Source organism: Typopeltis vanoorti, chromosome 5 (assembly GCF_054136105.1).
Source record: "Typopeltis vanoorti isolate ZY-2024b chromosome 5, IOZ_Tvanoo_1.0, whole genome shotgun sequence".
NCBI lineage: Eukaryota > Metazoa > Arthropoda > Arachnida > Uropygi > Thelyphonidae > Typopeltis > Typopeltis vanoorti.
In genome coordinates, this window is record NC_143553.1 from 137139384 (window position 1) to 137156755 (window position 17372).

The 17372-nt window shown below is 35.1% G+C and overlaps 1 protein-coding gene across 1 annotated transcript in view; it reads right to left on the reverse strand.

The window, feature by feature from the left end:
* beta4GalT7 (beta-1,4-galactosyltransferase 7) overlaps positions 1 to 17372 on the reverse strand; it is a 108589-nt gene that overhangs the window by 23243 nt on the left and 67974 nt on the right. Inside the window, exon 5 of the mRNA XM_090392768.1 lies at positions 11735 to 11818. Within this exon, the coding sequence (XP_090248894.1) occupies positions 11735 to 11818 (84 nt within the window). The remainder of the gene's footprint in view (positions 1 to 11734; positions 11819 to 17372) is intronic.

The window sequence follows — 17372 nt, forward strand, 5'->3', positions numbered from 1 at the left end:
AAAGAATACGTCAGTATTCAAATTTTGTTCCATCCTGGAACAGTAGTACAACAGTTTGGATAAATGAAAAACACGCCAGTGTTCAAGCTATATTTTCGTCCCAGATAGTTCAGAATAGTTGTTTTTTTTTTTTTTTCATTTTAAATTTATTTTGTTCTGCAGTTACCGATTTGTCCTGTTTTGCATGTTAGTTCCATCTTGGAACAGTCAGAACTTGTGATTTCTCGCCAGAGAAAGAACACGACAGTGTTATCATAGTTAATTTTTGCATACTGTTTTGATAGTTCTGTTTCGAGATTTCAGTTATTATATAGTAGCGGTGTAAAATCGGAACTATTTTTTTGTTTTGTTTTTATATATCCACATATATATATATATATATATATATATTTGTGTATTTGAAAGTGTAGTAAATTGTGTAGTTGAAGTTTTTATCTGATAATATTGTAAGATTTATCTATGTTTACAAATGATATGTTGAATTTAATTATGAGTCCCATAATCGCCAAATGTATACATCTCTTTTTGGGCTTTTAAAAAAAAAAAAAAAAGAAAAAAAAAAGAAAAAAAAAAGTGCAATTGATTCTTTTTTTTAGGGTGATTTTTTTTTTATCAGTAAAGAGAGTTATTGTTTAGCACCATGACTTATTTAACCAAAGGTAGAAAGGAAGATTTACGTAAATTGGCTGAAGAATTGGGAGAGAAGCCAACTGTTGAAATGAAAGTGATAGATCTTAAAATGATTATTACGGGAAGTAAATTTTATGAAGAAGAATTTGTTAAAGGGATGTTGGAGACGATTATTAGTACCAGACTCGAGGAAGAACTGATGAAGAAAGAATTAGAAGCTCAACGGCGGAAGGAAGAACTAGAAGCCCAATGCCGGAAAGATGAATTGGGGGCCCAACAGAAAAGAGAACAAATGGAGTTCGAGTTGAAGAAACTGGAAATTGAAGCGCGTGTTCAACCAACCTCAACTCCAGTATCCAGTGACAATAAACCATATTGTCTTGAACTAATTAAGCTAATGCCTAGGTTTAGATTACAAGAGGATGACATTGTGATATACCTATCCCTGTTTGAAAGACAAGCTAAGAGAACAAAAATAGATGTTAAAGACTGGATATCATGTCTCTTGACTTTGTTACCATTTGAGATTGTCCAATTAATTGGTAGAGAGTCAGAAGAAAATTGCGAAGATTATGAATATATTAAAACAATTCTACTAAAGAGATTTAGACTGAATCCTGAAAGTTTCAGAAAAAAGTTTGTGATGCACCAAAAGGTTGCTGAAAAATCTTGGAGGGATTTCTGTTATGAAATAACTAATTATTTCGAAGAGTGGATTGGTGGCCTTGATATCAAGGATTTTGAAGGGTTAAAAGATCTAATTATTACGGATCAACTGAAGAAGAAAGTACCACATGAAGTGAGAGAACATCTCTTAGACGACTGGACAAAATTCGTTTCTCCAACCAAGTTAGCTGACAGATTGGACGAATACGACAGTGTTCGTAGTACATCAAGGAAGCCCATCGGAGCTATTCCGAAGGACAAGGTTACTGAAAAGTTTAGACCTTATACTCCACCTGCTGAGCGAACATTCAAAAATAAGTTATCTCCCTCTCAAAGTCCACCGAGATGGTACCAGCCGTGGCGAAATGATGATTCATACAAGCCTCACTACAAACCAACTTGTTTTACTTGTAGAAGGGAAGGTCATATTGCCAAGTTTTGTATGAAAAATAGTCAATCAAAAGATACTCCTACTACAGCACACAGTAACCTAGTTCAAACGTCTACCACTGGGAATGACGATAAATCAGGTGTGTTGACTGCCAAAATTTCCATTCCAGTATCCAAATCAGTGGACATTGATCGAAATGTAGATGATTTGAAGGTGGTCAAAATCAAATGTGGAAGTAGGGTTTTAAATGGAATAATAGATACGGGAGCGCAAATATCGGTAGTGCGTGAAGATTTAGTGGCAGATACGCCCCATGATGGAGAAAGTAAGATAGAAATATCTTCTGCTTTCGGAGAAAATGAAATAACACCCTTAAGGATTTTTGAAATGAAAATTGATGATAATTTACATGGTAATGTTCCAGTCACATGTGCTGTCTCAAGAAAACTGGTTACCGATCTGCTACTGAGCTCCTCTGCCTATGAAATGCTGGTCGAAAGCGTCGAGCTACATGAGAGTAGTCATCATTGGGAGACACCGGTTCTGAAATCAAAAGATTTAAGCGATAAACGGTCAGAAGATGATGAAGATGAAGACATGCCTTCGAAAATAACCAGTACAGCATTGGCAGTAAGTACGATAGAGTCCCCACCAGGTGAAGAAAATGAGTGTATACCAGAAAAAACAAAATTCGAATTCGGCAAACTTCAAAAGGATGATGAGACGCTTCGAAGGTGTTTTGAATGGGCAAAAAGACAGAAAAATTCCTATGCGTTTGACAATGGGGTTCTGCTTCATAATGAACATATTTGTGGCGAGAATATTAGACAAGTAGTGCTACCGCGTGTGAAACGAGAGAATGTCTTAAAGATGGCACATGAAATCCCTCTTGCTGGCCATCTCGGCGAAAAGAAAACCCGTCAGCGAATCAAGTACTCATTCTTTTGGCCTACCATTAAACAAGACGTGAAAAAATATTGCGAAAGCTGCAAGGAATGTCAAATGAGAAGGACTGCTACATATAGAGATAGAATCCCCATACAACCTATCGTCAGACCAGAAGCTCCGTTTGAGGTATGGAGCGTGGATTGTATCGGACCGTTAGAACCCCCATCGGGAAGAGGACATCGATTCATAATATGTGCTGTTGATTTATGCACTAGATGGGCCGAAGCCATACCTGTCAAGGAAATAAGTGCTAAAACTACATGTAACGTTCTAATGAGGATATTTACTCAGACTGGATTTCCTAAAATGGTCTGTACCGACCAAGGTACGAATTTCACATCTAAACTCACTCAAGCTTTTGAAGATCTGCTAGGCATAGCTCCACGTTTTTCCACTCCAGGACATCCTGAGAGTATGGGCGCTGTTGAACGTTGGAACAGAACTTTAAAAGAGATGATGAATAAGAATATACAGGAACATGGAAGAAACTGGGATTTATATCTTCCCTATCTTCTATTCGCATACCGAGAAGTACCACATAGCACTACTGGGTTATCACCTTTCCAGTTGGTATATGGAAGATTACCTCCAGGCCCCTTATCTTTGTTAAAAGAAATTTGGACTGGTGGACGAGTCATCCCAACTGCTGCCTCTCGCTCGGTTGAAAATTATTTACAAGAGCTTCTTGAAAATCTAAGAAAAGCTCATGAAATTGCATCCGAGAATGCCAAAGGGTCTCAAGAACAATACTCCTCCAGATATAATCTTCGTTCCAAAGAAAAATCCTTCATGGTTGGTGAAAAGGTTTTAGTATTGTTACCTTCATCCTCTCATAAGCTTCTAAATACTTGGACAGGACCTGCTACAGTCGTCCAACTTACTAGACCACATTCTGCGAAGGTTGAGATGAAGGATGGAAGTATCAGGGAGCTCCACATAAATAAGCTTCGACCATATATTCAAAGAATTAATCATGTCGGTCTAGTTTTCGAACTAGATGAAGATTTCGGAACACTCCACTATGCACCTGCTGACAAGATGAATAAATCAGTTGAAGATATTAGGAAACACCTTGAGGATATGGAAGCTCTCTTGACGGAAGAACAAAAACAAGAACTTTTTGACATCCTCCGGAAATATGCAGATGTTTTTAGTTCCAAACCTGGTCATGCCAAAGTTGATGGACACTCCATCAAAGTTACAGAGAACTGTTCCCCTAAGAGACTCAAACCCTATAGGGTGCCAATCACTCTTCAAAAGGAAGTAGATCGACAAGTCAAAGAACTGTTAGATATGGGTCTCATTGAGCCAAGTGTCAGTGAATGGGCTCATCCCGTTGTTTGTGTGGCTAAGAAAAATGGAAGTGTCAGACTATGCATTGACTTTAGATTGCTGAATAGTTTTACTATTCCAGATGCTTATCCAATGAAAATAGCTAGAGATTTATTATTTGAGGTAGGACAAGCAAGATTTATCACTGTAGTTGACCTCACCAAGGGATATTGGCAAATCCCTATGGAAAAGGAAGCAAAGCCCTTCACCGCATTCGTGACGCATTCTGGTCACTATCAATGGAATGTCTTACCGTTTGGAATGAAGAACGCTGGAAGCACATTCCAGAAATCATTAGATAAAGCACTAGCTCCTCATAAGGCATACTGCCGATCTTATATCGACGATTTGGCTATATTTTCTAAAACATGGTCTGAACATCTCACCCACATAGATGAAGTCTTCAAAACATTAAGAGAGGTGGGTTTAACAGTAAACCTAGAAAAATGCGAATTCGGGAAAAATCAAGTGAAGTTCCTAGGTCATTTGATTGGATCCGGTCAACATTCTCCAGACCCAGAGAAGGTCGAGGTTATAAAAGGTTTAGCGACACCAGCAACAAAGAAGGAAGTAAGAAGTCTACTTGGACTGGCTAGCTACTACCGTGACTACATACCACAATTCTCCCAAATTGTATTACCACTGACAAATCTGACTAAGAAAAGTGTCCCAAACAACATTCCTTGGACTACTGATGCTGATGAAGCTTTTACGAAACTCAAGGAAGAGCTTATAAAAATGCCTTCTTTGCATACTCCAGATCTCGACAAGCCGTTCCAGTTGTATACGGATGCATCAGCAACAGCAATTGGCGCATGTTTAGCTCAAAACAACGAACAAGGAAAAGAATTGCCCATTGCTTTCTTCAGTAAGAAACTAAATTCCTGTCAAATGAAATGGTCAACCATTGAAAGGGAAGCTTTTTGCGTCTTGGAGGCGTTGAAAAAGTTTGACACATGGGTATTTGGTGCTGAAATACAGGTAATTTCAGATCATAACCCTCTGACCTATCTAACTAAAAGTGCCCCTCATGGTGCCAAGTTGTCCAGATGGGCTTTAGCCCTACAACGTTATAATCTGACTGTTACATATAGAAAGGGTAGTCGTCACGGTAACGCTGATGCCCTGTCCAGATTAAAAACTGATATAATTAATTAATGCTATTGGCTTGTTTCTTAATAATGATTATATATTTTCTTGATGTTTAGTTAATGATAATTATATAGTTTTTTTTTGTGTGTGTGGGAGCTGCATCGCACCATAAAGCTCTCACCTCATTTCTTGTATTTTAGAGTCAATTACTCGCCTGAGTTTTTTTTTTAGATGCAACATCGACACTCCTGTGACGGATGTGCTTCCCCCAAAGGGAGCTGTAAAGATTTTTGTCACAAAGACTTGCGAATTCTCTTTAAAACTGTGTACTTTGGCGAGGAGGCGCTGCAGTCGTGACAGAAGCAGACGACGCTTAGGACTTGATTAGCAAAGTTTCCGCTGTGTGTGGTATCCATTTTTTTTAAATGTGCCCGAAGTGAAAGAATAAGTACAACATTAGTGTTTGAAGGCAAATTATAATGTTTTTGTAGTTTCAAGAATCTTGTAAAGCAAGTTTGTGTCAAGTTTTTCAGAAATAAATAACATCACTAGAGTTACATCAGTGAAATGCGTATGAATGTGTTCTAAAAGTATACGTATAAGCGAGCATTCATTCTGCGTAATGATCAAGACTTTCACCAGCTTTACCACTCATCACAAGTCCGAATTTTACTAGCTAGTTTTACACACTGTTTAGCATTCTTACATTTCTCTCTGTATTTTCTAAGAGCACAAGCTGACTTATTTGCCAGGAACTTTTGATATGCTTTATTCTTTTCCTTCACTGCCTCCTTAACTTCCTGTGTCCACCATGGAGTTCTAATTTTTCTATCCTTGCAGACAACTTCACCACTTGCCTCTTTAGCTGAATCAATCAGGGCTTTCTTCAAGGCTTGCCACTGAATCTCCAAAGTTTGATTGCTGTTCTCAAACTCTTTCATTTTTTCTTCAATAATCTTTATGTATTTTAGTCACATCTGAGAGCTGCTCAACTTTTATTCACTTTAAAACTTTCTTACATGTTATTCTTTTCAATATGAAATTCAATTTTATCATGCTCAAGACTAAATAGTGATTACTTAAAATTTCAAATCCTTTGTACACTCTGGTGTCCTGCACCAGGGAGAAAACATCACTATCAACAATAACATAATCAATGAGACTTTTCTTATTCCTTGCCTCTTCTCTCCATGTGAATTTGTGCACATTTTTATGTTGGAACATGGTGTTAGTAATAACCAGTCCATGTTCCTGAGCAGAAATCCAACAGATATTTGTCAATATTATTAGCTTTGCTCTTTCTCCAAATTTTCCCAAAATATTTTTGTATGTCTCACACTCATTTCCTACTCTGCTATTTAGATCCCCAACAAGGATCAACTTTTCCTTTTTCATTGTGTCAGTTGCTTTTTCTAAAGCCTCAAAAAATTCCTCCGCTTCTACCTTAGTAGAACCTTCTGTGGGACCATAGGCACAAATAAGTCTCATTGTCCAGTTCCCCATTCTCATATTTGTCCACATTACTCTACTTGAGACTGACTGCCATTCAAGAAGATTAGCCTCGTATTTTGTGTTGAATACTATGGCTACTCCTTCTTTTCCTTGATTGTCATTGCCTGAATATAACATTTTGTATTTATTTCTGAGAAAGATCTCACTAGTTTTGGTCATTTTTGTTTCAGTCACCCCTATTATGTCGATCTGGTACTTATCTAATTCCTCAGCTAGCTCCATTTGCTCCATTTCTTTGCCATTCAGGCTTCTTATGTTGATAGTACCGATCTTTAACTCTGGTGACGTTGAGTTGGGGTGTGTTTTCAGATTTGTTCCAGTAGCTGACTTTTCTCTGTTCGCCCTGGTTCCCTGGTGAAAACAACGGGGGCCTTGTTTAACCAGGTGATGCCCCAGCCGGCATGAAATTTTGTCTTGTTTTACCATTTTTTATTTTGGTTTAATCAATAAGAATACAATTTGGTCGGCTAAATCCCAAATTGCCAGCCCATCCTCGTACGTTCATTATCCAAGTAGATACCCAACAGGGTGCACCACAAGAAGGTGAGGATTGGACATTAGGTCAGAAGCCCTGGTCGGTTCTCTGCATTCCTTTTAAGGCTATGTGGAGGTCGCCTCTCAGTTATACAGCTTTGACCCTTAAGCACCCCGTTAGATAATGTAAAGACAATAAATTTTTCATGAAAATAATAAATTTTGACCACTCCATGGAGTCCATAGCCTCATTGAGGTAGTGGGATTTACATAAATAAAAACAGCAGTGAAAGACCAACTGGTACCACATGCTAAATATGACTGAACCTGATGGTAACACATCTGAAGACTTTCTAATCCACTTGCTCTGCCATCATGCCTGCAGGAATATGAATATAGTGGTTTGTTGGGAGATAATGTTGATTTCCCCAGCAGTGAGAAATTGTTTCTGTTAAATATCAAGTACATCTGTGATTAATACAGTACGTTAAAGTAAACTATTTATGCAAAAATTTGCAGTGGTCTTATTTAAAAAAATTACTGCAATACTCTAAAGATGATTGTTACTTTTATACATAATAAGCATACAAAAGAAAAAAAAAAGGACACGTTACCTATGACCTCTATGCAGACAGTATATTAATTCAATATAATACTGCTAATCATTTTCACGTTTGTTATCAACCCCCCCCCTCCCATTACAAGTTGCACAGATCAAGCATGGAATATTCCAAATGTGAGAATTACTTAGTAATTCTCACATTTGCTTTTATACCCCCCTTTCCCAACAGACTAAAACATCAATAACAACTCTTCAGATTACCTGGAATTTGACATTATGACCAAGTTTCCTGAATTATGCAGTCAGCCAATGTAAAGTACATAACTCTGCTGGTCACCTTATTTAATATATATATATATATATATATATATATATATATATATATATATATATATACACACATATAATTACTAAAATAAAGAGCCAAAAGTCTTCAGTTCAGAGATGTAAAATTATATAAGTCATGTGGATATTAGATCCAGCATTATTTGAAATGTTGAATGTAGAAACTATGAAAATTTCATAAGATTAGTTGACCAGAGAGGCTTATGGGAATACATTCCCCAGCATTCACGAGTTGTCTTCATATGGACCACTTAGAAGACATAGACACTGCCCAAGGATCTATATATTTGACTTTTATTTGTCCATTTTGATAAGGTTTCACTGACCTGACAGTTGTTTTGAACTGGTCGGTTCTCCTCAGAGATCAGGTAAAAACCTTAAGAGAGCAAAAACTCTCGGTTGGTGCATAAAAGTAATTAATAAAATAAAGAGCCAAAAGGCTTCCGTTCGGCGATGTAAAATTATATAAGTCAAGTGGATATTAGATTCACTTATATAATTTTACAGAGATATAAGACCTGACAATATATATACATATATATATATATATATATATATATATATATGTATACATATATATATATATATGTATATATATATATATATATATACATATATGTATATATATGTATATATATATATATATATATACATATATGTATACATATATATATATACATATATGTATACATATATATATATACATATATGTATACATATATATATATACATATATGTATACATATATATATATACATATATGTATACATATATATATATACATATATGTATACATATATATATATACATATATGTATACATATATATATATACATATATGTATACATATATGTATATATATATATATATACATATATGTATACATATATATATATACATATATGTATACATATATATATATACATATATGTATACATATATGTATACATATATATATATGTATATATATATGTATATACATATATATATATATTGTGACTAATCTGAAGGTAAATTGTCAACAGGCGATTAGAAATAATGTAAGTTAATCACATAGTACTGTCATTGCATTCTGTACATCCCTTGAGAACACATTCGATGATGATGAGGAATTAATGAAAATCCAAATATCTATATATCTCTTATTATTACTAAACCGAAAAGAAATTAAGAAGTCCAACTTACATAAGAAATCAAAAAGCATCATACTCTGTAACAAAGTATAAAAGCACACAAGCCACAAAGTGGCTTGCAAACAACAGGTTGTTCACCCAAGTTAAATGGAAAATCATTTAATCATAAGTTTGTCCAAGTGACTAAATTCAACAAATGAGAAAACAAGTAATGAAAGAGATCAGTATAACTGAAAACATTCCATGAAATATACATGGCAATCAGCCACACACACGTAAAATCTCTCGTGATGCATTAATTTTTTAAAGTGGTTTCGATTTTACAGAGGTTTTCATTTATATATTTTGTATGAATTTATGTAATAATATGTAGTAATTGTATCATTGTTATATTTTACTGTAAAAGTGCCCAAAAATAAGCTTTATTTAGTTGCATGTAAAACGAAGGAAAGATGATTAGTGGAGATTAAAATGATGACTGTGCATAAACAAATATTCGCAAGATATTGCAAACATAAAAATATGCACCCACGATATAGTGTCTTCCACGGAGCCTGCCACTGTGACGTCACTATGCCAGTGGGTGATCCTGGCAACAGTTACGTGATTACATAGAATGAGACAAGATATTTAAGAGGGCTCCCAAAAATATATAGTATAGAGAAGAGAGGATTTAGACAACTCTCACTGGTCACTCTATCGCTCTCCTTCTGGAGTTTTGGAGGCTTCTGACACCATTCCCTTTTGGTGGACATAGTTCTGGTGGTGAAGGTGAGGCCATATTTTGATGGAACTCCAGCCAAATTGCAACGACATGCTTGGAGCGTACAACTATCCGTGGGCATAGCGGAAGACATTGGCAGTTCACTTCCTGTTTCCGATGGAGAAATCAACCTAAATTTCCTGGCAACCACAAGAGTGAAGAACCACCATATCGTCCAGTCAACAGTTGTATTCCAGGAAAAGGTCGCAAGGTTAAGCAAACCTAACTGAAGAATTGTTCGTGTTAACTGGACTCTATCTGTAAAGACTTCTGTAAGTAAGCATAAATTTTGTTAATGTTTTATAGGCTTACTGTTGGAATTTATGTGTGTAATGAAAGTACTTATAGGAAATTGTTCATAACTAGTTAAGTAAACAGTTATGGTCATGAAAGGAAATGAATCTAAATTTTGTATATAGAGTGAATGGAGATTAGCTAAGTTAGCACATAAGGAATAACCATGTTAAATTTAGATGAGTTAACAATATGAAGGGTTAAGCAAGTGTTATGTAAGAGAAAATTAATTGTATGTTGCACTTAATGTGTATATGACTAGGTTGAGAAAGAGATTTTCTTCCTCTTACATTATGATTTGTAGTTTCATACTAAGATCAAAATAAAATGTTTTGTTTGTATAACTATCTTGCCTGATCTATTGCCAATGCACTGTCTCCCAAAAAATTAACGAATCTGCGAGCTTGTTTGATAAAAAAAATTGCCACGACTAGCTATAAGAGATTGTGTATGTTAAATTTGATCTTGCCTATGTTTCATACTTTAATTCTCAAGATATATATATAAAAGAATGGTGCAGTCGTTAAATAAATAAATTTCTCTAATTGATAGTTTGAGAGTTGGTAACCTGTTTATTGTGGATAGACTAATAACAAAGGTCATTCACTAGCAGTGGGAACATAAAGAAGATTATAAGGGATTGATAGAGAGGGCTATCTTAAGCAGATTATAGTTATGACTGAGTAAAGTAGAAGAAGTAAGTTAGGCTTAAGATGCACGTGTAAAAGAATAACAAAGTCGTGGTTGATAGAAATACAAAGTTGATAATAGACGTAGAATATTAGAACAGCACAGTTAACGTCAATTAACAATTAAATTATAATCAATATTATAATTTAACACACACACACACAGCGACCTCTCAATTAAGCAACACTTGAAATGGGTTCGTGTGTCAACCAATTTCTTCTATAGCACCATGTAAAATGTAACATTTGACCCTTATCTGACCAGCAACTCACTTACCACTATAGTTAGATGAAGGATTATTGTATTTGCAATGTAACAGTTAAGATTCTGGAATTGCAAATTCCTGAATTTAAGCTTAATTTAGGTATTGAATCTTAAGATTCCTTTTTTGACTATTTCATTTCGTTGTATGCTCTTCAAGATTCAGCAGCATATTCTGTAAGTCTGGGATATAAGATTAAGTTGCTGAATCAGTGATGGTATAAAAATCCATATCTTGACCAATTTTTTTTTTTAATTTTGGGACAATCTTACTGTCTCTCATATAACATAACAAAAGGAGATATATATATAATCTGCCGTTCCCTCATTGGAATATATCTGTACTACATATAATTCAGTATAAAATAAAAATAAGCAACTTACATGAATAAGTTTATTTGCAGAAAAAAAAAAAAACATTGCCTATGTCAGGATGGTTAATAATAGATTTTTACACTGTTGGTAAAAAATAAAATATTTCATGGCATTTATATTCAACTTTTTCTTAAGATAATATGAAAGATGAAATGGTAAAATGTTCTAAAACAAATTACACACATGCTATATATATATATATATATATATATATGATAATAATCAATATTTAACAAGAACAAAAATCTTTATTAAGGTCTACTTACATTTAGCTTAGCTTGTTTCATTCTTGCATAGAATTCATCATCTTCTAATCCCCATCCCCAATATTTGTTTGATAAGCCATTTACCTAAAAACAGATTTAAAATTTGAAGTGAAATAAAGAAACCATTTGATGTAATTTTAGTTGAATCTCACAAAAAAAATTATGATTACTGATTATCAAATTTTGTTAAGGGAGGAAAATAGTACTGCAGTTCTGGAAAGGATGTAAAACATATATCAGGGGTGGCCAAGTTTCCTAAGCCCAAGAACTACATACGATGTTTTTTTCAGATGTTTACACACTGCATGATATTTTCTGAAAAAATTAATTATTAAAAACATACAGATAATACTTTCATCTCATTGATACTAAAAAAACTATTTTCTTCTTCATACTTCCTTTTATACACTTTGTTTGGTCATAAGATTAAGATAACCTTGCAGAAGGTCGTGGTCGAAAAAAATTGCAGCGTAGGTCATGTGTATCTGAGAGCTACATCCATTACTAGTATGTGCTAAAATGCGATAAAACTTTAAAAAAAAAAAAACTTCAAATATATTACATGATGATTTATTTATTTTCAGTTACAATCTAAAATTACTGAACAAAGAAACAACAAACAAAAACAACTAAACAAATACTATACTGACATCGGAGTTTGCGGTATCTCTCAGATACAATTTACTATCAAATATCACTTTCACATTCGACTATCATTCTCATTATCAGACTTGAGTAACATTTGGTGAATCTCTTCAACATATGATGGATTATCCAATCGATATATTTTTCCAGCCATTTTCAACGGTAAATAATAATAAAAAAAAAAAAAAACACTAAACCAATACTATACTGACATCTGAGTTTGTGGTATCACTCAGATCCAATTTACTATCAGATATCACACACCTTAATATGTGCTAAACCAAAACTGACCACATCAACAGTGTGGAATATCACTCGTAATATATGCATGTGCAGCTAGTCATGACCTCCAAGCTATACACTGGATATATGTAAGAATATTGATATTAAACAATTTGTTTGTATCTGTCAGATTAGCTGTAACCCTCTGCAGGATTAAACAACTAAGGGATTATTCATACTGAAGAATTTATGGAGACAATACGCATTAAAATAATTACTTTATTTATCATTAAGAAAGTAACATTTGACGTTTTGACCTCTGTACTGAGGTCATGATCAGGAAAACATACATATGTACAGAATACAAGCTACATGATGACACTACACTACACTACACAAAAGTAAGATGAATCTAAATGTATGTTAATCATTTACTCTAGACTGGCCTCTGGTGAGAGAGATAGGAGAAAAAAAACAACAACGGAACTACATTAAACAATTTCTAAAGTCCTCTTGTATTAAGATTTTCTTCACTTTAGGGTTCTTCTGGATGCTATATGGGTTGAAGATGGGTCCTCCAAATTCTTGGAATAATTAATCCCTCATTCTTGTGCATTTTTGGATGATGTTTCAGCATTTTACAGGCTTCTTTGAATTTTCTTTCAAACCAGGTTTTGGTGCAGTGTAAGACTTGGTGGCTTTCCAGTCAATTCTGTGACATTTTAAAGTGCATGGCCTGATAGGCCTGTTTTACTATAGTGGAGGTATTTAATGCAGTGGCAGAGCTGGGGGGGGGGGAGGGGGGAATGGTCCACTCCGGACTGAACTTTTTTTTTTTTGGAGGGGGGGGGGTTCACACGAGAATTTTATTTGTCGATGATTCTTTTATGTTAAATTAAAAATTTTTATTACTTAATTAATAATTAGTTTTTAACAACTATACTTATAACTAAAATAAACAAAATATAAATATAACAAAACTGTTACATTTCCCTATCATACTATAATTCAAATTCTTAAAAATAAAACAATAAAATGCATGGTAAGGTGATTGCTTTATTGATTATTGCTTATAGCGGCACCGCATAGTCAGTACACATTTGTGATAACGGTTTTTTCCCCCCCTTCTAATTTTGCGTATAACTAAGGCCATCGACAGGGCTTTAGGCTCCCAGGGGTGCTTAAGGGTAAAAGCTGTGTAACTGAGAGGAGACCTCCACATAGCCTTAAAAGGAATGCAGAGAACTGACCAGGGCTTCTGACCTAATGTCCAATCCTCACCTTCTTGTGGTGCACCCTGTTGGGTATCTACTTGGATACTGAACGTACAAGGATGGGCTGGCAATTTGGGATTTAGCCGACCAAATTGTATTCTTATTGATTAAACCAAAATAAAAAATGGTAAAACAAGACAAAATTTCATGCCGGCTGGGGCATCGCCTGGTTAAACAAGGCCCCTGTTGTTTTCACCAGGGAACCAGGGCGAACAGAGAAAAGTCAGCTACTGGAACAAATCTGAAAACACACCCCAACTCAACGTCACCAGAGTTAAAGATCGGTACTATCAACATAAGAAGCCTGAATGGCAAAGAAATGGAGCAAATGGAGCTAGCTGAGGAATTAGATAAGTACCAGATCGACATAATAGGGGTGACTGAAACAAAAAAGACCAAAACTAGTGAGATCTTTCTGAGCAATAAATACAAAATGTTATATTCAGGTAATGACAATCAAGGAAAAGAAGGAGTAGCCATAGTATTCAACACTAAATACGAGGCTAATCTTCTTGAATGGCAGTCAGTCTCAAGTAGAGTAATGTGGGCAAATATGAGAATGGGGAACTGAACAATGAGACTTATTTGTGCCTATGGTCCCACAGAAGGCTCTACTAAGGTAGAAGTGGAGGAATTTTTTGAAACTTTAGAAAAAGCAACTGGCACAATGAAAAAGGAAAAGTTGGTCCCTTAGGGATCAAAATAGCAGAGTAGGAAATGATTGTGAGACATACAAAAATATTTTGGGAAAATTTGGAGAAAAGAGCAAAGCTAATAATAATGGCAAACATCTGTTGGATTTCTGCTCAAGACATGACTGGTTTTTACTAACACCATGTTCCAACATAAAAATGTTGCACAAATTCACATGGAGAGAAGAGGCAAGGAATAAGAAAAGTCTCATCGACTGTTATTGTTGATAATGTTTTCTCCCTGGTGCAGGACACCAGAGTTTACAGAAGATTTGAAATTGGAAGTGATCAGTATTTAGTCTGAGAAATGGTTGAGCATGATAAAATTGAATTTTATATTGAAAAGAATAACATGTAAGAAAGTTTTAAAGCGAATAAAAGTTGAGCAGCTCTCAGATGTGAACTGTAGACTAAAATACACAAAGATTATTGAAGAAAAAATGGAAGAGTTTGAGAACAGCAATCAAACCTTGGAGATTCAGTGGCAAGCCTTGAAGAAAGCCCTGATTGATTCAGCTAGAGAGGCAAGTGGTGAAGTTGCCTGCAAGGATAGAAAAATTAGAACTCCATGGTGGACACAGGAAATTAAAGAGGCAGTGAAGGAAAAGAAGAAAGCATATCAAAAGTTCCTGGCAAATAAAACAGTGTGCTCTTAGAGAATACAGAGACAAATATAAGAAAGCTAAACACCGTGTAAAACTAGCTAAACAAAAGTCATGGGAGGACTTTGATAAGAACAAAGAAAATAAATATCACGAAGGTGACAAAATATTCTGGAGGTTGTTGAAGAAGCTTAGAAATGGAGGAAAGAGTGCTGTAAAAGGAGTTAGAGATGATAAAGGTGACATGAAAAAGGTAGAAAAAGATATCCTTGAAGTATGGAGTAATTATTCGAAAAATTGCTAATTGAAACAAGCAGTGATAGCACAGTGGGTAAAAAAAAAAGACACTCAACAGGCATACAGTCAGGGATACATATCCATACTTGAAGTAGAAAAAGCAATCAAAGGTTTGAAATGTGGAAAGGCAGCAGGATATATGTCTTACAGTGGCAGCACTGCATAGTTCAGAAAGACTGGACGGAGGAACGAATTCCCAATGATTGGAGTAGAGCTCTCATAGTACCCATATATAAAAAGTGAAATAAAACTGATTGTGAGAATTACAGAGGTATTTCCCTACTGAGTGTTCCTGGCAAGATATATGCAAGCCTACTTGAGAAATGGTTGAGAAGAATTGTGAAAGAAAAGCTTGGTGAAGAACAAGCTGGATTCAGGTGAAATAGAGGCTGTCAGGATCAGATCTTCACTTTACGACAAATAGTCGAGAAAGCATGGGAATATAACAAAGATCTGTATTTAAGTTTTGTCGATCTGGAAAAGGCATATGACAAAATGCCAAGAGAGAAGCTATTCAATACGCTACAGTTATATGGTGTCAATGTAGCATTATATCAAGCAATAGTTAGTCTGTATTTGAGTTGTAAGTCGGCAGTTAGAATTGAAGGAAGTACAGGAAGATGGTTTAATGTTAAATATGATGTGAGACAAGGATGTACATTATCCCCTCTGTTATTCATTATCTATGTGGATCACATTATGAAGGAAAGTGGTATTAAACATGATATCAAAATTGGAGATGTTAATGTCAGCTCTTTGCTTTATGTGGACAATGTTATACTTCTAAATAAATCCGCTACAAGTCTGCAAGATTCTCTGACTAAATTGTATAACTGTTGTAACAGATATGGTATGAAGGTCAGCAATAAAAAGACAAAGACAATGAAAATAGGCAGAATCATTGAAAATGTCAACTGTGTTGTGAATGGAGAACCTGTGGAACAAGTAAAACATTTCAGCTACTTAGGCACGATTTTTACTGAAGATGGTAAATTAAATATAGAAATAGACAACAGAATCAGCAAAACTGGTATGGGGAGGGAAGTCGATTGAATAAATTCATAAGGAATAAGAGAGAAATTAGTCGGAACACTAAATTAGCTGTATACAAGAGAGTATTCAAACCAGTTTTAACTTATGGATCTGAGAGCTGGGTCAGAAGGAAAACACTTGGCCAAAGACTAGAGACCGCAGATATGAGAGTCCTGAGAAAGATTATAGGCATGAACAGATGGCATCAATGGCAATATCATATTAAAAGCGAGGATATTAGGAAAGAACTTGACATACTCAGCATCCAAGAATCCGTAAGCAGAGCTAATCTCAGGTGGTATGGTCACTTAAACAGAATGGGCGAAGAAAGATTAGCAAAACAAGTGTTCTCTGCCAGGTTGGCAGCAAAATGACCCAGAGGAAGACCAAGATATAGGTGGATTGATACGGTACAAAGTGCCTTAGACGATAGAAATATGAGATCTGATAATGTTGGAGTCTTGACAAGTAACAGACTGATTTGGAGGAAAATTGTAGATAGGAAGTTAGTAATGATGTAATTGTTTTCATGTAGTACTATCATATCCTGTACACCCCATGAGGCTACATGGCAGGAATTTGATGATGATGTAATAATATATCTGTGGTTCCCTATTATATTATGTTTTTTGCTTAACACTTTTGATGTGTGTATAAAAATTAACAAGCATGATTCCCAAATGCCTGATTCATCATTAGTTTTTTTTTTTTAATCTGTTACACATTTATATCATTTGGATGTTATCGATATTGAATATTTATTGTATTCTTTATCTCTGGTTAGTCTAGAGCAGGGGTGAGCAACCCTTGGCATGCACACAAACATGGCACGCCAACAACTTTTTTCAGGCACACAACCCAGGGCTCACCTTAA